At 42.9% G+C, this 15792-nt stretch overlaps 1 protein-coding gene across 3 annotated transcripts in view; it reads right to left on the bottom strand.

Annotated features, from left to right (window-relative positions):
• Positions 1-750: 750 nt before the first annotated feature.
• Positions 751-15792, bottom strand: part of CPPED1 (calcineurin like phosphoesterase domain containing 1) — a 114454-nt gene continuing 99412 nt past the window's right edge. Inside the window, exon 4 of one of the 3 annotated variants that reach the window (XM_027117354.1) lies at positions 751-1228. In XM_027117354.1, coding sequence (XP_026973155.1) covers positions 999-1228 — 230 coding nt within the window. In that variant the 3' untranslated portion in view covers positions 751-998. Of the gene's footprint in view, positions 1229-11289; positions 12134-15792 lie in introns of those variants that run through there. The other 2 variants (XM_027117358.1, XM_027117355.1) reach the window with 2 other exon arrangements.

Here is a 15792-nt window from a genome sequence, read left to right as displayed (position 1 = left end):
ACGCTCCTTGGTCAAGGGATCCTGCACCAGCGCATCTAATCAAAATTGGTGCCAATTTAGATAACGTGGCTGAAAGCACTGTTTTTGCCCCACAGGAATTTCTGCTTGGTTTCTGAAGAACTCTGCATCAATTCCCATGTTTTCTGTCAAAGTAGACAGAGCTAAGAGTCTCATAAACGGAGGATGATTCCGATCACACGAGAACATCCACCTGCGGAGGGAGTTACTGCAGCAGCGAATGCGAACGTGAGTGAATCAGACGTGCTGCCCATGACTGCAGAGGCGGCCTTTTAGGGCTTTGGTTCTAGTCTCCGGAATGAGGTTTTTGAATGTGGACGATTTATGTGCAAAGATGACTTTTCTAGCCGCCATGAAGGTAAACTCGAGCTTTGACTTGTATCCGCTTCATCATCGGCCGTGACAGATGTCCCAGATTTTAATAGTAAATGTCGGCTACTCAGCTCCTCAGCCAGATGAGTTTCTGGCTCTGGTAACGGAACACAATTATTTGTTTTGTTAGGAAGGAAAGGAGATGATCTTCGTTTTGCCTAGCATTTTGGGAGTTGTGACCACGGTTTACTATAATCAGATGAATTTTGTTCAAAGAATCATCAGAGATCACACTTGGATATCAGGGTGTGACTGAGATCGATAGGTTGACATTTACCATATGATGCCAGAAAACCATCTAATTCAGAGCAGAGTTGAGAGACACATCATTAGGAGAACTTATTCAATCACCCATGCAGAGAGATTCTAATAATATCATTTATTCTTTCATACCCAGGCTCCTCCCCTCTCTTTTGCAATAGGGAGGGCAGTTCTATTTTAAATATCATTTACGACAGGACCTAGCTCTCTCATTGAAGCGAAAGGACATAAATTCACAAATCTGCCTGGTACACTTTTTTATTTCAATATGGGGTTGTGTGCAGCTGCTGTTTCTTCCAAAATGAAAAAATAGTAGAAGTGAAAAGTGAATAAATCATAATCGGCAATCATTGTTTCTTCAACAAATCCATCAGATCGTCTTCTATTCCCTTCTCACTCAGCTCATCTAAACTGTAGTATCGATGGACGATCTTCTCAGCGGTGACCACCACGACTCGGAGCCCGTGGGTGTCTTTGCCCAGCTGGCATCCAATGGCAGATGATACCACCATGTCGAGGTCCTGGTAGGTGCCCCCGGCATTTCTGTGGTAGTGGCCTGAGAACACAGCTTTGATACCTGCAGGGAAGGGAAAAAACATTAGGGGGCCAAGGATTTCCATTTAGGTAACTTGGGGGCTCCAGTGGTTTCTTCTGTGAACAACACATATTATTATAGTAAATGCATAATATTATTCAGCATATGATAAATAAGAAGGCAGCATATGTGACATCCACAATCTTTTCAAGGATAACTCATATATATATAATACATTATTAACCTGTTTCTTGTAACTCAGAAATATAGATCAATGGAACAGGATAGAAAGCCCAGAGATAAACCCACACACATAAGGTCACCTTATCTTTGATAAAGGAGGCAAGAATATACAATGGAGAAAAGATAGTCTCTTCAATAAGTGGTGCTGGGAAAACTGGACAGCTATGTGTAAAAGAATGAAATTAGAACACTCCCTAATACCACACACAAAAATAAACTCAAAATGGATTAAAGACCTAAATGTAAGGCCAGACACTATAAAACTCTTAGAGGAAAACATAGGCAGAACACTCTATGACATAAATCACAGCAAGATCCTTTTTGACCCACCTCCTAGAGAAATGGAAATAAAAACAAAAATAAACAAATGGGACCTAATGAAACTTCAAAGCTTTTTGCACAGCAAAGGAAACCATAAACAAGACAAAAAGACAATCCTGAGAATGGGAGAAAATATTTGCAAACGAAGAAACTGACAAAGGATTAATCTCAAAAATTTACAAGCAGCTCAATATCAAAACAACAAACAACCCAATCCAAAAATGGGCAGAAGACCTAAATAGACATTTCTCCAGAGAAGATATACAGATTGCCAACAAACACATGAAAGGATGCTCAACATCACTAATCATCAGCGAAATGCAAATCAAAACTACAGTGAGGTATCACCTCACACCAGTCAGAACAGTCATCATCAAAAAGTCTACAAATAATAAATGCTGGAGAGGGTGTGGAGAAAAGGGAACCCTCTTGCGCTGTTGGTGGGGATGTAAACTGATACAACCACTATGGAGAACAGTATGGAGGGTCCTTAAAAGACTAAAAATAGAACTACCATATGATCCAGCAATCTCACTGCTGGGCACATACCTGGAGAAAACCATAGTTCAAAAAGAGTCATGTGGGCTTCCCTGGTGGCACAGTGGTTGAGAATCCGCCCGCCGATGCAGGGGACAGGGGTTCATGTCCCGGTCCGGGAAGATCCCACATGCTGCAGAGCGGCTAGGCCCGTGAGCCATGGCCGCTGAGCCTGCGCGTCCGGAGCCTGTGCTCCGCAGCGGGAGAGGCCACAGCAGTGAGAGGCCTGCGTACCGCAAAAAAAAAAAAAAAAAAAAGAGTCATGTACCACAATGTTCATTGCAGCTCTATTTACAATAGTCAGGGCATGGAAGCAAACTATGTGTCCATCAACAGATGAATGGATAAAAGAAGATGTGGCACATCTTGTAGTGAGGTGGATGGACCTAGAGTCTGTCACACAGAGTGAAGTAAGTCAGAAAGAGAAAAACAAATACCATATGCTAACAAATATATATGGAATCTAAAAAAAAAAAGGTTCTGAAGAACCTAGGGGCAGAACAGCAATAAAGACACAGACATAGAGAATGCACTTGAGGACACGGGGAGGGGGAAGGGTTAGCTGGGATGAAGTGAGAGAGTGGCATGGACATATATACACTACCAAATGTAAAATAGATAGCTAGTGGGAAGCAGCCGCATAGCACAGGGAGATCAGCTTGGTGCTTTGTGTCCACCTAGAGGGGTGGGATAGGGAGGGTGGGAGGGAGACGCAAGAGGGAGGAGATATGGGAACATATGTATATGTATAGTTGATTCACATTGTGATACAGCAGAAACTAACACATCATTGTGAAGCAATTATACTCCAATAAAGATATTAAAAAATAAATAAAATAAAGGAATAGCTGGATGGAAGGAGAAAAAGGTTTGAAATAGGAGAAGGGATAAGGAGGTGGACTTGTCCCTCTCTTTTAAACAGATACTTTTTACTCATTAATTCCTTCATATTTCTCAGGAATCTCTGAGTCCAGGAGCCAAAGATAGGGCCAGTGAAATAACAAAACGTGAAGACATGTATGCAGCAAGGAGAAGGTACATGTTCCACACCACGAGAGAACAAGCTATTTACAAGCACTCCTTCAAATCTCTATAATTGACACCCAATTCAAATGCCCACTGTGATTCATTGTTCATAGGATACAGCTTTATTTTGGAAGCTGCAGTGTTCTCATTGTGAAAACGGAGATGGGATTTAGTAGGTAACATCTCCTCTGTTTTAAATGTCCTTCTGGTATTTTGTATGTGCAAAGCTATTCTTACCCCCAGCCAGGAGTCCTGACTCTAGGAAAAGCTGTTTTAACTTATCACTGGTTGCTTAGTGTCGCAGAGATCAGCCACCCAGGACTGGACTTGCTGGTTAGCCAACAGGCATCTAAAGGACTTCTGGTGTATCTTATTCATCTTAGGACGTGGAAAGTACACCTCAAAGAATTTTTAAAAGCGTAAATCATATACTATGGTATATGTAATCATTTTTTGTCTAGCATCAAGATTACTGACAGCTATATTAAAATCTTTTTGAAAAAAAAATAATGTTTATGGAGTTCTAATCAAGATAGCACAGCATGGTCAACATTTAATGTACCTCCTCCTCTCCAAACTTAGACCTATGAAGGATAAAATATAAAAAAAAACCCCAAAGGACAGAGATAGCTTCAATACCAAAATAAATAGCTCTATGGACCAGAAAAAAAGCAGGAAGGCAGAGTAATGAGTGAGAGTTGAACTCTTACAAGATAATCAAGATTGAAAGCACCTTCTCTGAGATGAGGCAATAAAGGCTGGCTCCCGGCTGGAAACAGGGGTGGTGTTAATACCTCCGTTTATGGAAGGAGACTGAAGAAAACCACCGCTGCCCTGTTCCAGGGTGGTGGTGGGCTGGTACACCCTGGTACAAGCACTCCAGAAAAAAAAAAAAAGGACCTGATTTGTAATGTTTACTCATTTCCATGGAGTTAACATTCTCACGATGGCCGATTTCAAATGACCAACGTGATGTCACTGAACCAGAGTGGTCAAGAGATGCCCAGGAGCACACCCACCACCACGGAGTGTTCCCAACACACATACGAGAGCTGTCCACAGCCAAAGAGCAGGGGTGAGAATAATACGGAGCAAGATAATTAGAAAATGGTTAAGTGTCGAGTATGAGTATTTATTACCTTTGCGTCTTAATATAATTTACTTAATGATGAGTTTGTATAATTAAATTCTAACAATGGCTGTTTAACAACCAACTCACACAATTCTCTAACACTTAATCATTGGTTTTCATGTGTTGGTAGGAGCTGTCTCCAGCACAGCACTGGGTGAAGGCTTATAGCAACCCACGGGTCGAGGGAGGAAGGACAGACACAGGTTCAAGTCAAGAAACCGAAACACGGTTTCGCAGGATGACTGGAGGGCCAGGACTCTAAAGCACTATCGTGAGGCCTGGTCCCCGATGGGGGCCGAAACCCCTGCACAGGGAGAAGTCGGTCAACAGGAAAAGTGAGGGAAAAACCACCGCCTCCCCCACTGCAAATACCACTTAACCAAACTGAACCTGAAATAAAAAATTCCACCATCCGTGAAAATTTCATGCTAAGTAAGACAGTCTTCAAACTCTTCAATCGGGAATATGAATTCACTTCAGGGGAAATCAATGATATAAACTGTCTGAGAAATACTTAAAATAAATGTTTAGGATATCAAACGTACTCAATAAAGGACAAATATCCATTAAAAAGAACAAGATGTTGTGAAACGAAACGGGCATGAATTGAATGAGAAGGGTTGGTAATGGAAATTTAGAAATGGTGGACATAAAACACATGAATTAAAATTTTAAAACAAAACCCTCAATAAATGGGATAAATTCTAGACTAGACACGAATCAGACAGGGAATTAGTGAATGAAAAGGTAGAAGTGTGGAGCTGAATCAGAAAACAACACAGACACCCAGACATAAGCAATAAGAATGAGAAGTTCAAAGAACCCAAAGGATGGGTTATTTGGAATTTTCCAGAAAGGAGGAACATATGGGTCTTCAAATGAAAAGTACTAATAGGATAAATAAAAATCAATTTATACTGACATATGCCATGGTAAAATTATGGAGCATCAGAAAGAAAAGTCTTAAAAAGATATCATGGTGGGACTTCCCTGGTGGTGCAGTGGTTAAGAATCTTCCTGCCAATATAGGGGACACGGGTTCGAGCCCTGGTCCGGGAGGATCCCACATGCCGCAGAGCAGCTGGGCCCGTGAGCCACAGCTGCTGAGCCTGCGTTCCAGAGCCCACGAGCCACAGCTGCTGAGCACGTATGCCACAACTGCTGAGGCCCGTGCGCCTAGAACCCGTGCTCCGCAGCAGGAGAAGCCACGGCAATGAGAAGCCCGCGCACTGCAACGAAGACCCAACACAGCCAAAAAAAAAAAAAAAAAAAAAAGATATCATGGCAAAAGTACTATAAAGGGATGACAATTAGACAGGTAGCAGACATCTCAGCCATAAAAGAATCAGGGAGTAATACTTTCAAAATGCTGAAGGCAAGTACTTGTGAACCTCAAATTTTGTACCTAGCTAAACCATCATTCAAGTTTAAGGGCAAAACAGATACATGTTTGGACGTATAAAGACTAAGAGTTTACCACTTCTCAAAACATTATGCCGAGTTAAAGAAGTCAGATGCAGAAGGCCACATATTGTATGACTCCATTGATAAGAAATGTCCCGAATGGGCAAATCCACAGCGAAAGAAAGTATATTAGTGGTTGCTGGGTGAAGAGGGGAAAGAGGGAGTGGGAATGACTGCTAATGAGCACAGGGTTTCTTTGCAGAATGGTAAAAATGGTCTGGAATTAGACAGTGGCAATGGTTGCACAGTCTTGTGAATATATTAAAGCCACTGAATTTTGGAGTAAATTGTACGGTATGTGAATTATACAGCTCAATAAAAAAAGATTGTTTTTTTTTTTAAACCCATATGGGAAGGGGAGGAGGCTAGAATGATCCATGTGGTAATGGATTAGAGTTGGAGACATCAGTATGAACTTGTGTTTACCTTAACGTGTAAACCCTGCTGACATCTGGAAATATATATAGATGTGTATGTACACAGGTTAGCAGAGAGACACACATTTCTTGCTCTGTCAGGTGCAAGTGCCTAGGAGCAAGGACACATGCTAGCAGGGAGCACACGTAGCAGCCACATCTTGGTTTCTACTTCTATTCTCCAACAAAAGGAACTATGGATCCTTGGAGAAATGGGTGTCTGTAAGACTGGGCCAGGAAATTTATTTAAAAAGCCACGAGTCTATACTAATACAAATAACTGATTGAATAAATGTGGGGAAAAGAGACAAACATCCCATACAGAAGACTAACAGATAATTTATGTGGAAATTCCTCCTTTAAGGAGGTGGAGTATTAACTCCCTACCCCTTAGGTATGGGCTGTGCATAGCGACTTCCTTCAAAGAGTAAAGTATAAAGAGGGTTTTTTTTTTTTTAAAAAAAGTAACTTTACAGTGGAGAAACTGACGAACATCAACAGTGATGATACGTCAGGTTGATGGTATGTACCTTGATATGACTGGGATTAAAACAGTAATTGACCTGTGTGGTCTTCCTCCCTTAAACCCATAATTCTGGCATGAAAAAGACATCAGACAGATCCCAATAGACATTCTATAGAATACCCGACCAGTACTTCTCAAAACTGTAAAGGTCATCAAAAATAAGCAAAGTCTAAGAAATGGTCACAGTCAAGAGGCACCCACACCAATGGAATACTACTCAGCAATAAAAAGGAATCAACTATTGACACATGCCACGTCTTGAGTGGATATCAAGGAGATTATGCTGATTTTAAAAAGCCAACTCAAAAGGTTCCATACAGTATGATTCCACTTACATAACATTCTTAAAGTGACAAAAATTATAGATATAGTTGCTAGGAGTTAGGGACAGGGATGAAGGGGGCTGGGAGTGGGTGTGGCTACAGGAGGGACCCTCGTGGTGAGAGAACTGTTCTACATTTGACAGTAATTCAAAAAAGGTATGAAGGAAATACGATCAAATTGTTTAACCCTTCTTGTTAGTAGGGTTCTGGGAGACTTAGAACAGAGCTCTGGAGACTACAGCCACTCTCCAGCAGCAAGAACTGAGACCCACCTGCGGGCAGGTGTGGGTCTGCCAGCCCTGGACCATGGCTAGGAATGGAACGGAAGATGACCCAGGTTTCCCTACTTAAAACAGCCAAGGGTGGAGAGAAACAGCTATTTCCATTGACTGTTATTAGGATGCAAACAGATACAACTCATTTCAGAGGGTAATTAGGTGCTATTAGGTTCTGACATTTTGCTGTGCATTCCCCTTGACCCAACACCACCATTTTCATATAAATTTATCCTTCAGAGATACCCAGAGAAGAGCCCACAGATGTAGGTGTGTTTGTGGGGACAAATAAACAGTGCTCACAGAGGCACTGTTTGTAATATTCGTTTATGGGAGACTGGATAAATTATAGTGTGTGTATTTAAAAAAAAAAAAAAGAGGTTGATTTACATGTACTGGCACTGAAAGGCACCAAATATATTATTAAGTATGAACAGCAAGATGTAAAAAGAAGTGTTGTGTGATCCTGTTTTTGTAAAATAAAGATAACGCCCGTATAAGAGGGTGTGTGCTTGAGTTTGTACCCCCAGCTGAATGGGGGAGAAACAGACACTAAACTCACACAGGTGATTTCACCACCAGGGTGGTGGGGTGGGATTAGCAAGGGCGGGCATCACTTTCTATGTTTTTATTACTATAATGTTTGCAGTGATCATGCATTGATTTGGCGATCACAAACAAACATCAAGGTGACGTGCACTGGGAAAGAATGATGACAGGAGGGACGGAGGTGCTGCCACACCAGGGCCGGAGCTGTGTGGCTAAAAGCTACAGCTGGAACCGCTGGGTTGGGTGTATCGCCGTTAAGTTGGGGAAGTGAACAGCTCCTGATCACTCAGGCTGGAGGGCCGTGAAAATGACTGCTTCCTCCACTGCCTTCCTGGGGTTTCCGAGCCTTACGGCCTGTGCCGTCAGACGCCCAAATGGGAGAGTGTGCGATTAGACCCACCTCGGGGAGCTGCTAACGGCCGGTCGGAAAGCACTTAGTATTATTATTTGGCTGTATGCTAAATTATGTTTATGAAATTTGGCTCTTTAGGCCTAATTCATAGTTGCAAAATGTACTATTCTGGAAGGAATGTTTGGCAATTTTGAAAGTTGCTCGCATTAGCCGTAATTAGCTGTGAAAACTCATTTATGTTTAGATTTCATGCCGTTATTTGTTGGCATTCGCAGAGACAGGAGTGTTAACGGGGACTGTGCAAGTGACCGGCAGACCTTTCGGAAGGGGTCTCGGTGGACTGTGGAGAGCTGGGCTTCTCTGCCATCAGCGTGTCCCATCCATTTCCCGTCCCAGGTCCCCGGGGGCTCATCATCTACTGATAATGTCCCAAGTCACAGAAATGTGACCAGATGAGGATTTTTAGATGAGCAAAGAAGCCTAAAGAAGACTAGAAATAAAGAAAGAGCTGTCGGCAAGCAGAGCTGTTGTGTTCAGAATCTTCTTGCTTCTGGTAAAAGAGATCCCCACCTCCCCCCTGCCCAGTACAATGAGGAACTTGACATTTCGGAGTCCTGAACAGGAAATCAGGCAATGACCATGTGATAAACTTACAACGGGATGGTCAGGCAGGAGGCTAAAGTCTGTCTCAAAGTAGGGACGTATGAAAGACTCTCCACTCTCCTGGGTTCTGGTGCAGAGTTCAAGGCTCTGAGATATTCCCAGTTGGCCCAGGGAAAAGCAAAACACAGGGATGAGACTCAGGTGGGAAGTGAGGGAGCCTCCTCTTGGGTTGGAACCGGACCCAGGAGCCTGGTATTTGGTAGTGGGAGTTTCTACTTCCCACCTCCTGGGAAGTCCAGGAGTTCTGAACCCCAAAAATGTCTCCTGATTCTGTCCCAAAGAAGGGCAAACACTGAGGCAGAGTGGGTCGAGGGTAGCAGCAGCAGGACCCTAAGAATTTTTTATTTATTTATTTTTGCAGTACGCGGGCCTCTCACTGCTGTGGCCTCTCCCGTGCGGAGCATGGGCTCCGGACGTGCAGGCTCAGCGGCCATGGCTCACGGGCCCAGCCACTCCGCGGCATGTGGGATCCTCCCGGACTGGGGCACGAACCCGTGTCCCCTGCATCGGCAGGCGGACTCTCAACCACTGCGCCACCAGGGAAGCCCCCTAAGGACTTTTTAATCCACCATCTCCTGAATCCTCCCAATAGACCTTTGTCCTAGGGACACAGGAGTCATCTCCATTTTACAGATGAGAAGACTAGGCACGGAGAAGTTAAGGAACCAAGGCAAAGCTACTCAGTTAGAAATCAGGGCAGCCAGGATCAGAACCATGGTACTCGGATGTAAGAGCTCAGGTTCTTGCAGACTCAGGTTCTGCCCTTTGGGACCTTGGGCAGGTTACTGACCTTTGTGAACCTCGACTTCCTCATTTGTAAGACAATAATACCACCTGTCTCATGGGTGGCAGAGAGGTTTGGATGACAGCTCGGATGCTGGCAACGTGTGCCCAGTAAACAGCAGGTGCTCATCATTCCCCGAGGCTCCCCTGCTGGAGTGGGACGCAGACATGACCAGCTGGCCTTGCAACGTCCAGGCCCTGCCACCAGGACTTGCAAGAAGTTTTACTTATGTTGGTTTTCTACTAGCTTTTTAAAAAATAATTAATTAATTTCATTTTTGGCTCTGTTGGGTCTTCGCTGCTGCGCGTGGGTTTTCTCTAGTTGCAGCGAGTGGGGGCTACTCTTCGTTGCGGTGCGCGGGCTTCTCATTGCGGTGGCTTCTCTTGTTGTGGAGCACGGGCTCTAGGCACACGGGCTTCAGTAGTTGTGACACGCAGACTCAGTAGTTGTGGCTTGCGGACTCGGTAGTTGTGGCTCACAGCCTCTAGAGCACAGGCTCAGTAGTTGTGGCGCACAGGCTTAGTTGCTCCGCGGCACGTGGGATCTTCCCGGACCAGGGCTCGAACCCGTGTCCCCTGCATTGGCAGGAGGATTCTTAACCACTGCGCCACAAGGGAAGTCCTCTACTTGGGGACGCGTTGATTCACAACTCGATAGCGGTAGAGACTATATTAATAAATCATGGTTTTCCTGATGGGAGATTAATTTTAGTGGTGTTTAGTGGTGTTTTCAAGAGTTGTGCAGAATTTCCACTCAGACTGTTCATCAGTCATCTGTGGCCGACATGCCTCTATGGTGCCTTAATTGAGTATCACGTATAGATTGTTTTTAAATTATGAACTGCTGTAAGGAGGTGACAAGCATCTCCTTAAATTACCACCAGGAAAATCCGCAGCAGAGACAGCCCCTGCATCAAGAGTACGCCCTCCGTGGCATTAGCTTCATATTTATTTCTCCATGGTATCAAGTCATAAAGATGCTATAAAAGCAATTTTTAAGCTGTCCTGATTCAAATTCATTTCAAATCAATCAGAGGATTGGGATACAATCTCCATATAATTTAATATTCTAATATCAGAAATGTGCCTCAAATCAACCAGGAAATCGGGATGCACCCCGGTACAATTTGGTGCTTAAAAACTGATGTCCTTAATGTCTTTAGTGTTACTTAGGCTTGGAAAGTGTGAACAGATTCTAATTGGGCAGTTTTTTCTTTTATCCTGAGTATACACTTATGAAAATGCTTGGCATCTTTACACTGCCAGCTGTAGCAGTGAAACTTGTGTCACAAATCATTAGTCACACTCAATTTATTCTGTCTCAGTGGTAAGGAAAAATATGGGACTCATAAAAGAAAAAAAGAAAAGGAAAATTTTAAAAAGGAAAAGGTTGGTGTGAACACACAGAAAGCAGGCATAAATAATCCCTCCTGCAGGTAAGGAATTTCCTCAGCAGGCAGCCAAGAGGCAGGCCTGGAGACGGTGATCCCTGCTGGCGGCCAGTGGCCTGGGATGGCTGTGAGGCAAAGGGGGAGAAGCAGATGTTTCTTAGGCAGGGCTGGAACGTCAGCTGCTGATCCAATATCGGAGTTAAGGCCCACCTGACTCATTCAGTATGACATTCTTCATATTAAATTACGATTTTGAGTTGCCAATTTGGGAGTTATAGATTCCAGTATAATCAGGCTCAGAATTTTCCTGGCAGGTATCTTTCCAGATGCCTAAGTGTCCATGGCCCATGGCTGCCAGGGACTGTGGAGAAAGGCAACGGCCTGCTCCCCGTTCTTCGGCTGAGGCAGAATGCTGTTTCTTCAGTCAATTCGAGGCAATAAACATTTGCAGAGCTCCCTCTCGATGCCAGGTGTTGGTGGAGCCTAGCGGGGCACCCAGATCAACCATTCCTAGCAATCAAGAGCTTAAAGTCTACAGCTGGGTAGTACTGTAAAGTGCTTTCATAATAAAATGCAGAAAGTAAAAATAACACGGTTTAGCGGTGTTTTATTTACAGAATATCTGCTCTGAGCTGAGCACTTTGCACGTGCATCATCTCAGGTAAGCCTCGTAAGGACCCCCACGAGGAAGATACTGTCCCCTTTTACAGATGATGGGATCAGGCACAGAGAGGTTAAGTAACTTGTCCAGGGTCACACAGCTAGGATTTGTTACCTAGATCAGACTGACTCAGAAGTAGATGCTCTGTCTACCACCCTGGAGGTCCAAAGTGCCACAGATCACGGATGATGCTGGGGCCCAGTAAGAAGGCTTCCTGGAGAGGGTGGCTTCGACCTAAACACACCCTCAGCTTCTTCCAGTTCTTTGCTTGTGCCTGACCTGGGACTTGACGGGAGGTCATGATTAGGGTAGTAATAATAATAACAAGCAGCAGCAGCAGCAGCATTACTTATGGAGTGTGCACCATCTGCCAGACGTTGTTCTGAGCTACTTTACATGTTTTTTTATTTTTATTTTTATTTTTTTTTGCGGTACGCGGGCCTCTCACTGTTGTGGCCTCTCCCGGAGGCCACAGGCTCCAGACGCGCAGGTTCAGTGGCCATGGCTCACGGGCCCAGCCGCTCCGTGGCATGTGGGATCTTCCCGGATCGGGACACGAACCTGTGTCCCCTGCATCGGCAGGCGGACTCTCAACCACTGCGCCACCAGGGAAGCCCCATGGACCTCCTTTTGAGGATCACCTGTAACTTAATTGACCCGGGGTCTGCCAACCTTTTCCGTAAAGGGCCAGATAGTAAATATTTTAGGCTATTCAGTCTCTGTTGCAACTACTCAACTCTGCCTTCCTTTGTGACATGGAAGCAGCCGTAGAAAGTGTGTGAACACATGTGTGTGATCCAATAAAACTTTATTTACAAAACTAGAAGGAGGGCCACCCCCAGTAATGGGGGAAAAGTATACCAACTTAAAAAATACATTTGGGTGATCAAAGGTCAGTCACGATTTCTTGATTCTTCAAAAATTGGAAGCTTCTGTGCTTCTCCCAGATAAAGTAAACAACAAAGGACAAAGTAATTTGTAGTTTAGTTTATAAAACTATGGATGCCATTCCAACCAGAAGACACCAGCATATTTGCCCAAAAGAGAACACTGCTTTAAAGAACACAAAACTGGTCAATTATTCTATAAACAGGAGCACCTGTCCTGATGGTCAGAGACTTCTGTATCTACCTTAAACTAAGAGTGTTCACATCCTTCCATCTAAAAAAGTAATCCAGACCTGAAATATGGAAAAAATTGTTTGCTGACAATTTTTGCTTGAAATTAAGTAGCTAATGGACTTACAGAGTAAACAAATGCACCAATAAGGGAAACTATAAAATTTAACCAGCATACATTTTACACTCAATAAATATAAATATACACTGTTGAATTAACCTCCTAGTTGTCTCTCACATAGACAACATGATGTGGAAAGAGCTCTGAGATGGCACTGGTCAAAAAGAAATGTAATGTGAGCCTCACGTGTAATTTTTGAATTTTCTAGCAACTCCATTAAAAAAAGTAAAGAAATAACAGGTGAAATTAATTTTAGTTATGTATTTTATTTAACCCAATGTATCTAAAATATTATCATTTCAACATCTATTCAGTATATAAGATATTACTAATTTTACATCCTTACTTCCACACTAAGTTCTTGAAAATTCAGTGTGTATTTTACACTTACAGCCCATCTCAAGTTCTTGAAAATTCACTGTGCATCTTACACTTAGAGCCTATATTGAACAGTGTGGGGCAGATGTGGAAATCCAATTCCAGCATTGGTACTTTTTAACTGAATGGCCTTAGTTTCATCATCTATAAAATGGGGATAATAACAGCTACTCTGCAAAGCTGCTATTGTGAGAAACAGCTCTGCTGTGCCTGGCACACAGTAGGCACCAAATGAATGAAAGCCATTTTTATATTAATTAACTAAAGCACTGAATATTTCTTTAATAGAAGTTCTTAATTATGAATATCATACAACAAGGCACAAATACAACAAGGCACTTTTGCAGAGCAAAAATGATAACTACACCACATATACAAGTAGACAAAAAAGGCTGGCTCCAGGGTCATCAGTTTCCAAGGTTTACAAGGAGGTTGAACTGCTGGGTCAAAACACACCTCCCCCTTTTGGGTACAGCTTAAGGTATAACTGAAGAACCATAAACTGTGCATACTGGATCAGTTTTAACATATGTACACTCCTGGAAACCATCACCAAGATCAAGGTCATGAATGCACCCATCACTGCCAGTTTCCTGGTGCTCCTCTGGAGTCACTCCCTCCCTCCCTCCTGTCCCAGGCAACCACCAACTTGATTTTTGTTCCTATAGATTAATTTGGATTTTATATAAATGTAATCGCACAGTATGCACCTTTCGGGGGTGGGGGGTGGTTCTGGTGTCTTTCATCCAGCATACTTTTTAAAGATTTCATGAAAGAATCATGGAAGCATTAATTTTGAAAGATTCATCCATGTATCAACAGTTCATTTTTTCATTGCTGAGAACTATTCCATTGTATAGATATCCCATGATTTGTTTACCCATTCAACTGTTGACGGACACTGGAAGTTGTTTCCAGAACTGCCTCAGCACTTTTGATGAAAATTGATTAACCATATAAATTTGGGTCTATTTCTGAACTCTCTTTTCTGTTCCACTGATCCATTTATCTTTTAATACCAAATGCCTAACAGTCTTGATCACTGTAGGTTCATAGTTAATCTTGAAATCAGATAGGATAGGTCTTTCAACTTTGTTCTTCTTTTTCAAAACTGTTCTTCTATTATAGGTACTTTGCATTTCCATAGAAATTTTAGAATCAGCTTGTGGATTTCTACCCAAAATAAAACTGCAGGAATTCTGATTGGTATTATGTTGACTCTATAGATCAATCTGGGGAAAATGCCATATTAACAAGTCTTCTGATCCATGAACGTGGTCTATCTTTTCATTTACTTAGGTCTTTAATTACTCTCTGTAATGTTTTATAATTTTTAGGGTAAAGAACTTAAGATATTTTTTGTTATTCCTAGGCATTTTATGGTTTTTGGTGCTACTGTAAATTGAATTATTTTTACAATTTTACTTGACAATTGTTTGCTGCTCGTATATATTGTACATAACTGTATTAAGAATACAACTGATTTTTGTCTATTAAGTTTATATCTGGGGACCTTGTTAAATTCATTTTTTAGTTCTAGAGATTGTTTTGTAGATTCCTACGATTTTCTAAGTAAACAATCATATCATCTGCAAATAGGGACAGCTTTACTTCTTTTGAACCTTATGCTTTTTCTTGCTTTTTGTAATGGCTGGAACCTCCAATAAGATGTAAAACAGGAGTCCTGATCTTAGGGGAATCATTTAGTCTTTCATATTCCCATAGTTTAGGCTTTTGAAATAACTGTCAAATGATCCTTCAGAAAATGAACCAATTAAAATTCCCACCAAGGGTGTGAGAGTTTGGTCACCGAGATTCCATTCCCTGCTTGATCTTTCGAGGAAGAGCCTTGAAGAGGTTAAAAAGGGACACTGCCCAGGACAACATACGTTTCTGTTTACCCAGAACTTCTGAGTAACTGCTGCTGTTATTCTATTATGCTGGGTAATCCCTTTCATTTCACTCTTAACGAAGCCCATTCACACGATTTACTCTGCGGGACTCTAATGGCGTCCCCACTAGGCTCCTTCACAGGCTGGTGTGTCCGTCCGCCAGCTGCTGGGCAGGTTGGCTGCTAATGGCTCACAGCTGCCCTTCTCTGGAGACCTGAATGACTGCACCGAAGCCATGGCACGCAAGTGGTGACCTCCCCTTGAGGGCTGGGGGTGGGGGTGGGGCACAGCCCACGACGGAACAACAGGAGCGTGCAAAAGGCCAGGCCCCAAACCATATATAGTGTGACTCCATTTACATGACATGTCCAGAACCGGCACATCTACAGAGGCAGAAAGTAGATTTCTAGGGCAGGGAGGGAGGAAGGGGTTGGG

Source organism: Aethalodelphis obliquidens, unplaced genomic scaffold (assembly GCF_003676395.1).
Source record: "Aethalodelphis obliquidens isolate GAN/ISIS:26980383/991018 unplaced genomic scaffold, ASM367639v1 scaffold18, whole genome shotgun sequence".
Taxonomy (NCBI): Eukaryota; Metazoa; Chordata; class Mammalia; order Artiodactyla; family Delphinidae; genus Aethalodelphis; species Aethalodelphis obliquidens.
Note: the sequence above shows the minus strand (reverse complement) of the source record. Positions and strands in the feature narration are given on the sequence as shown.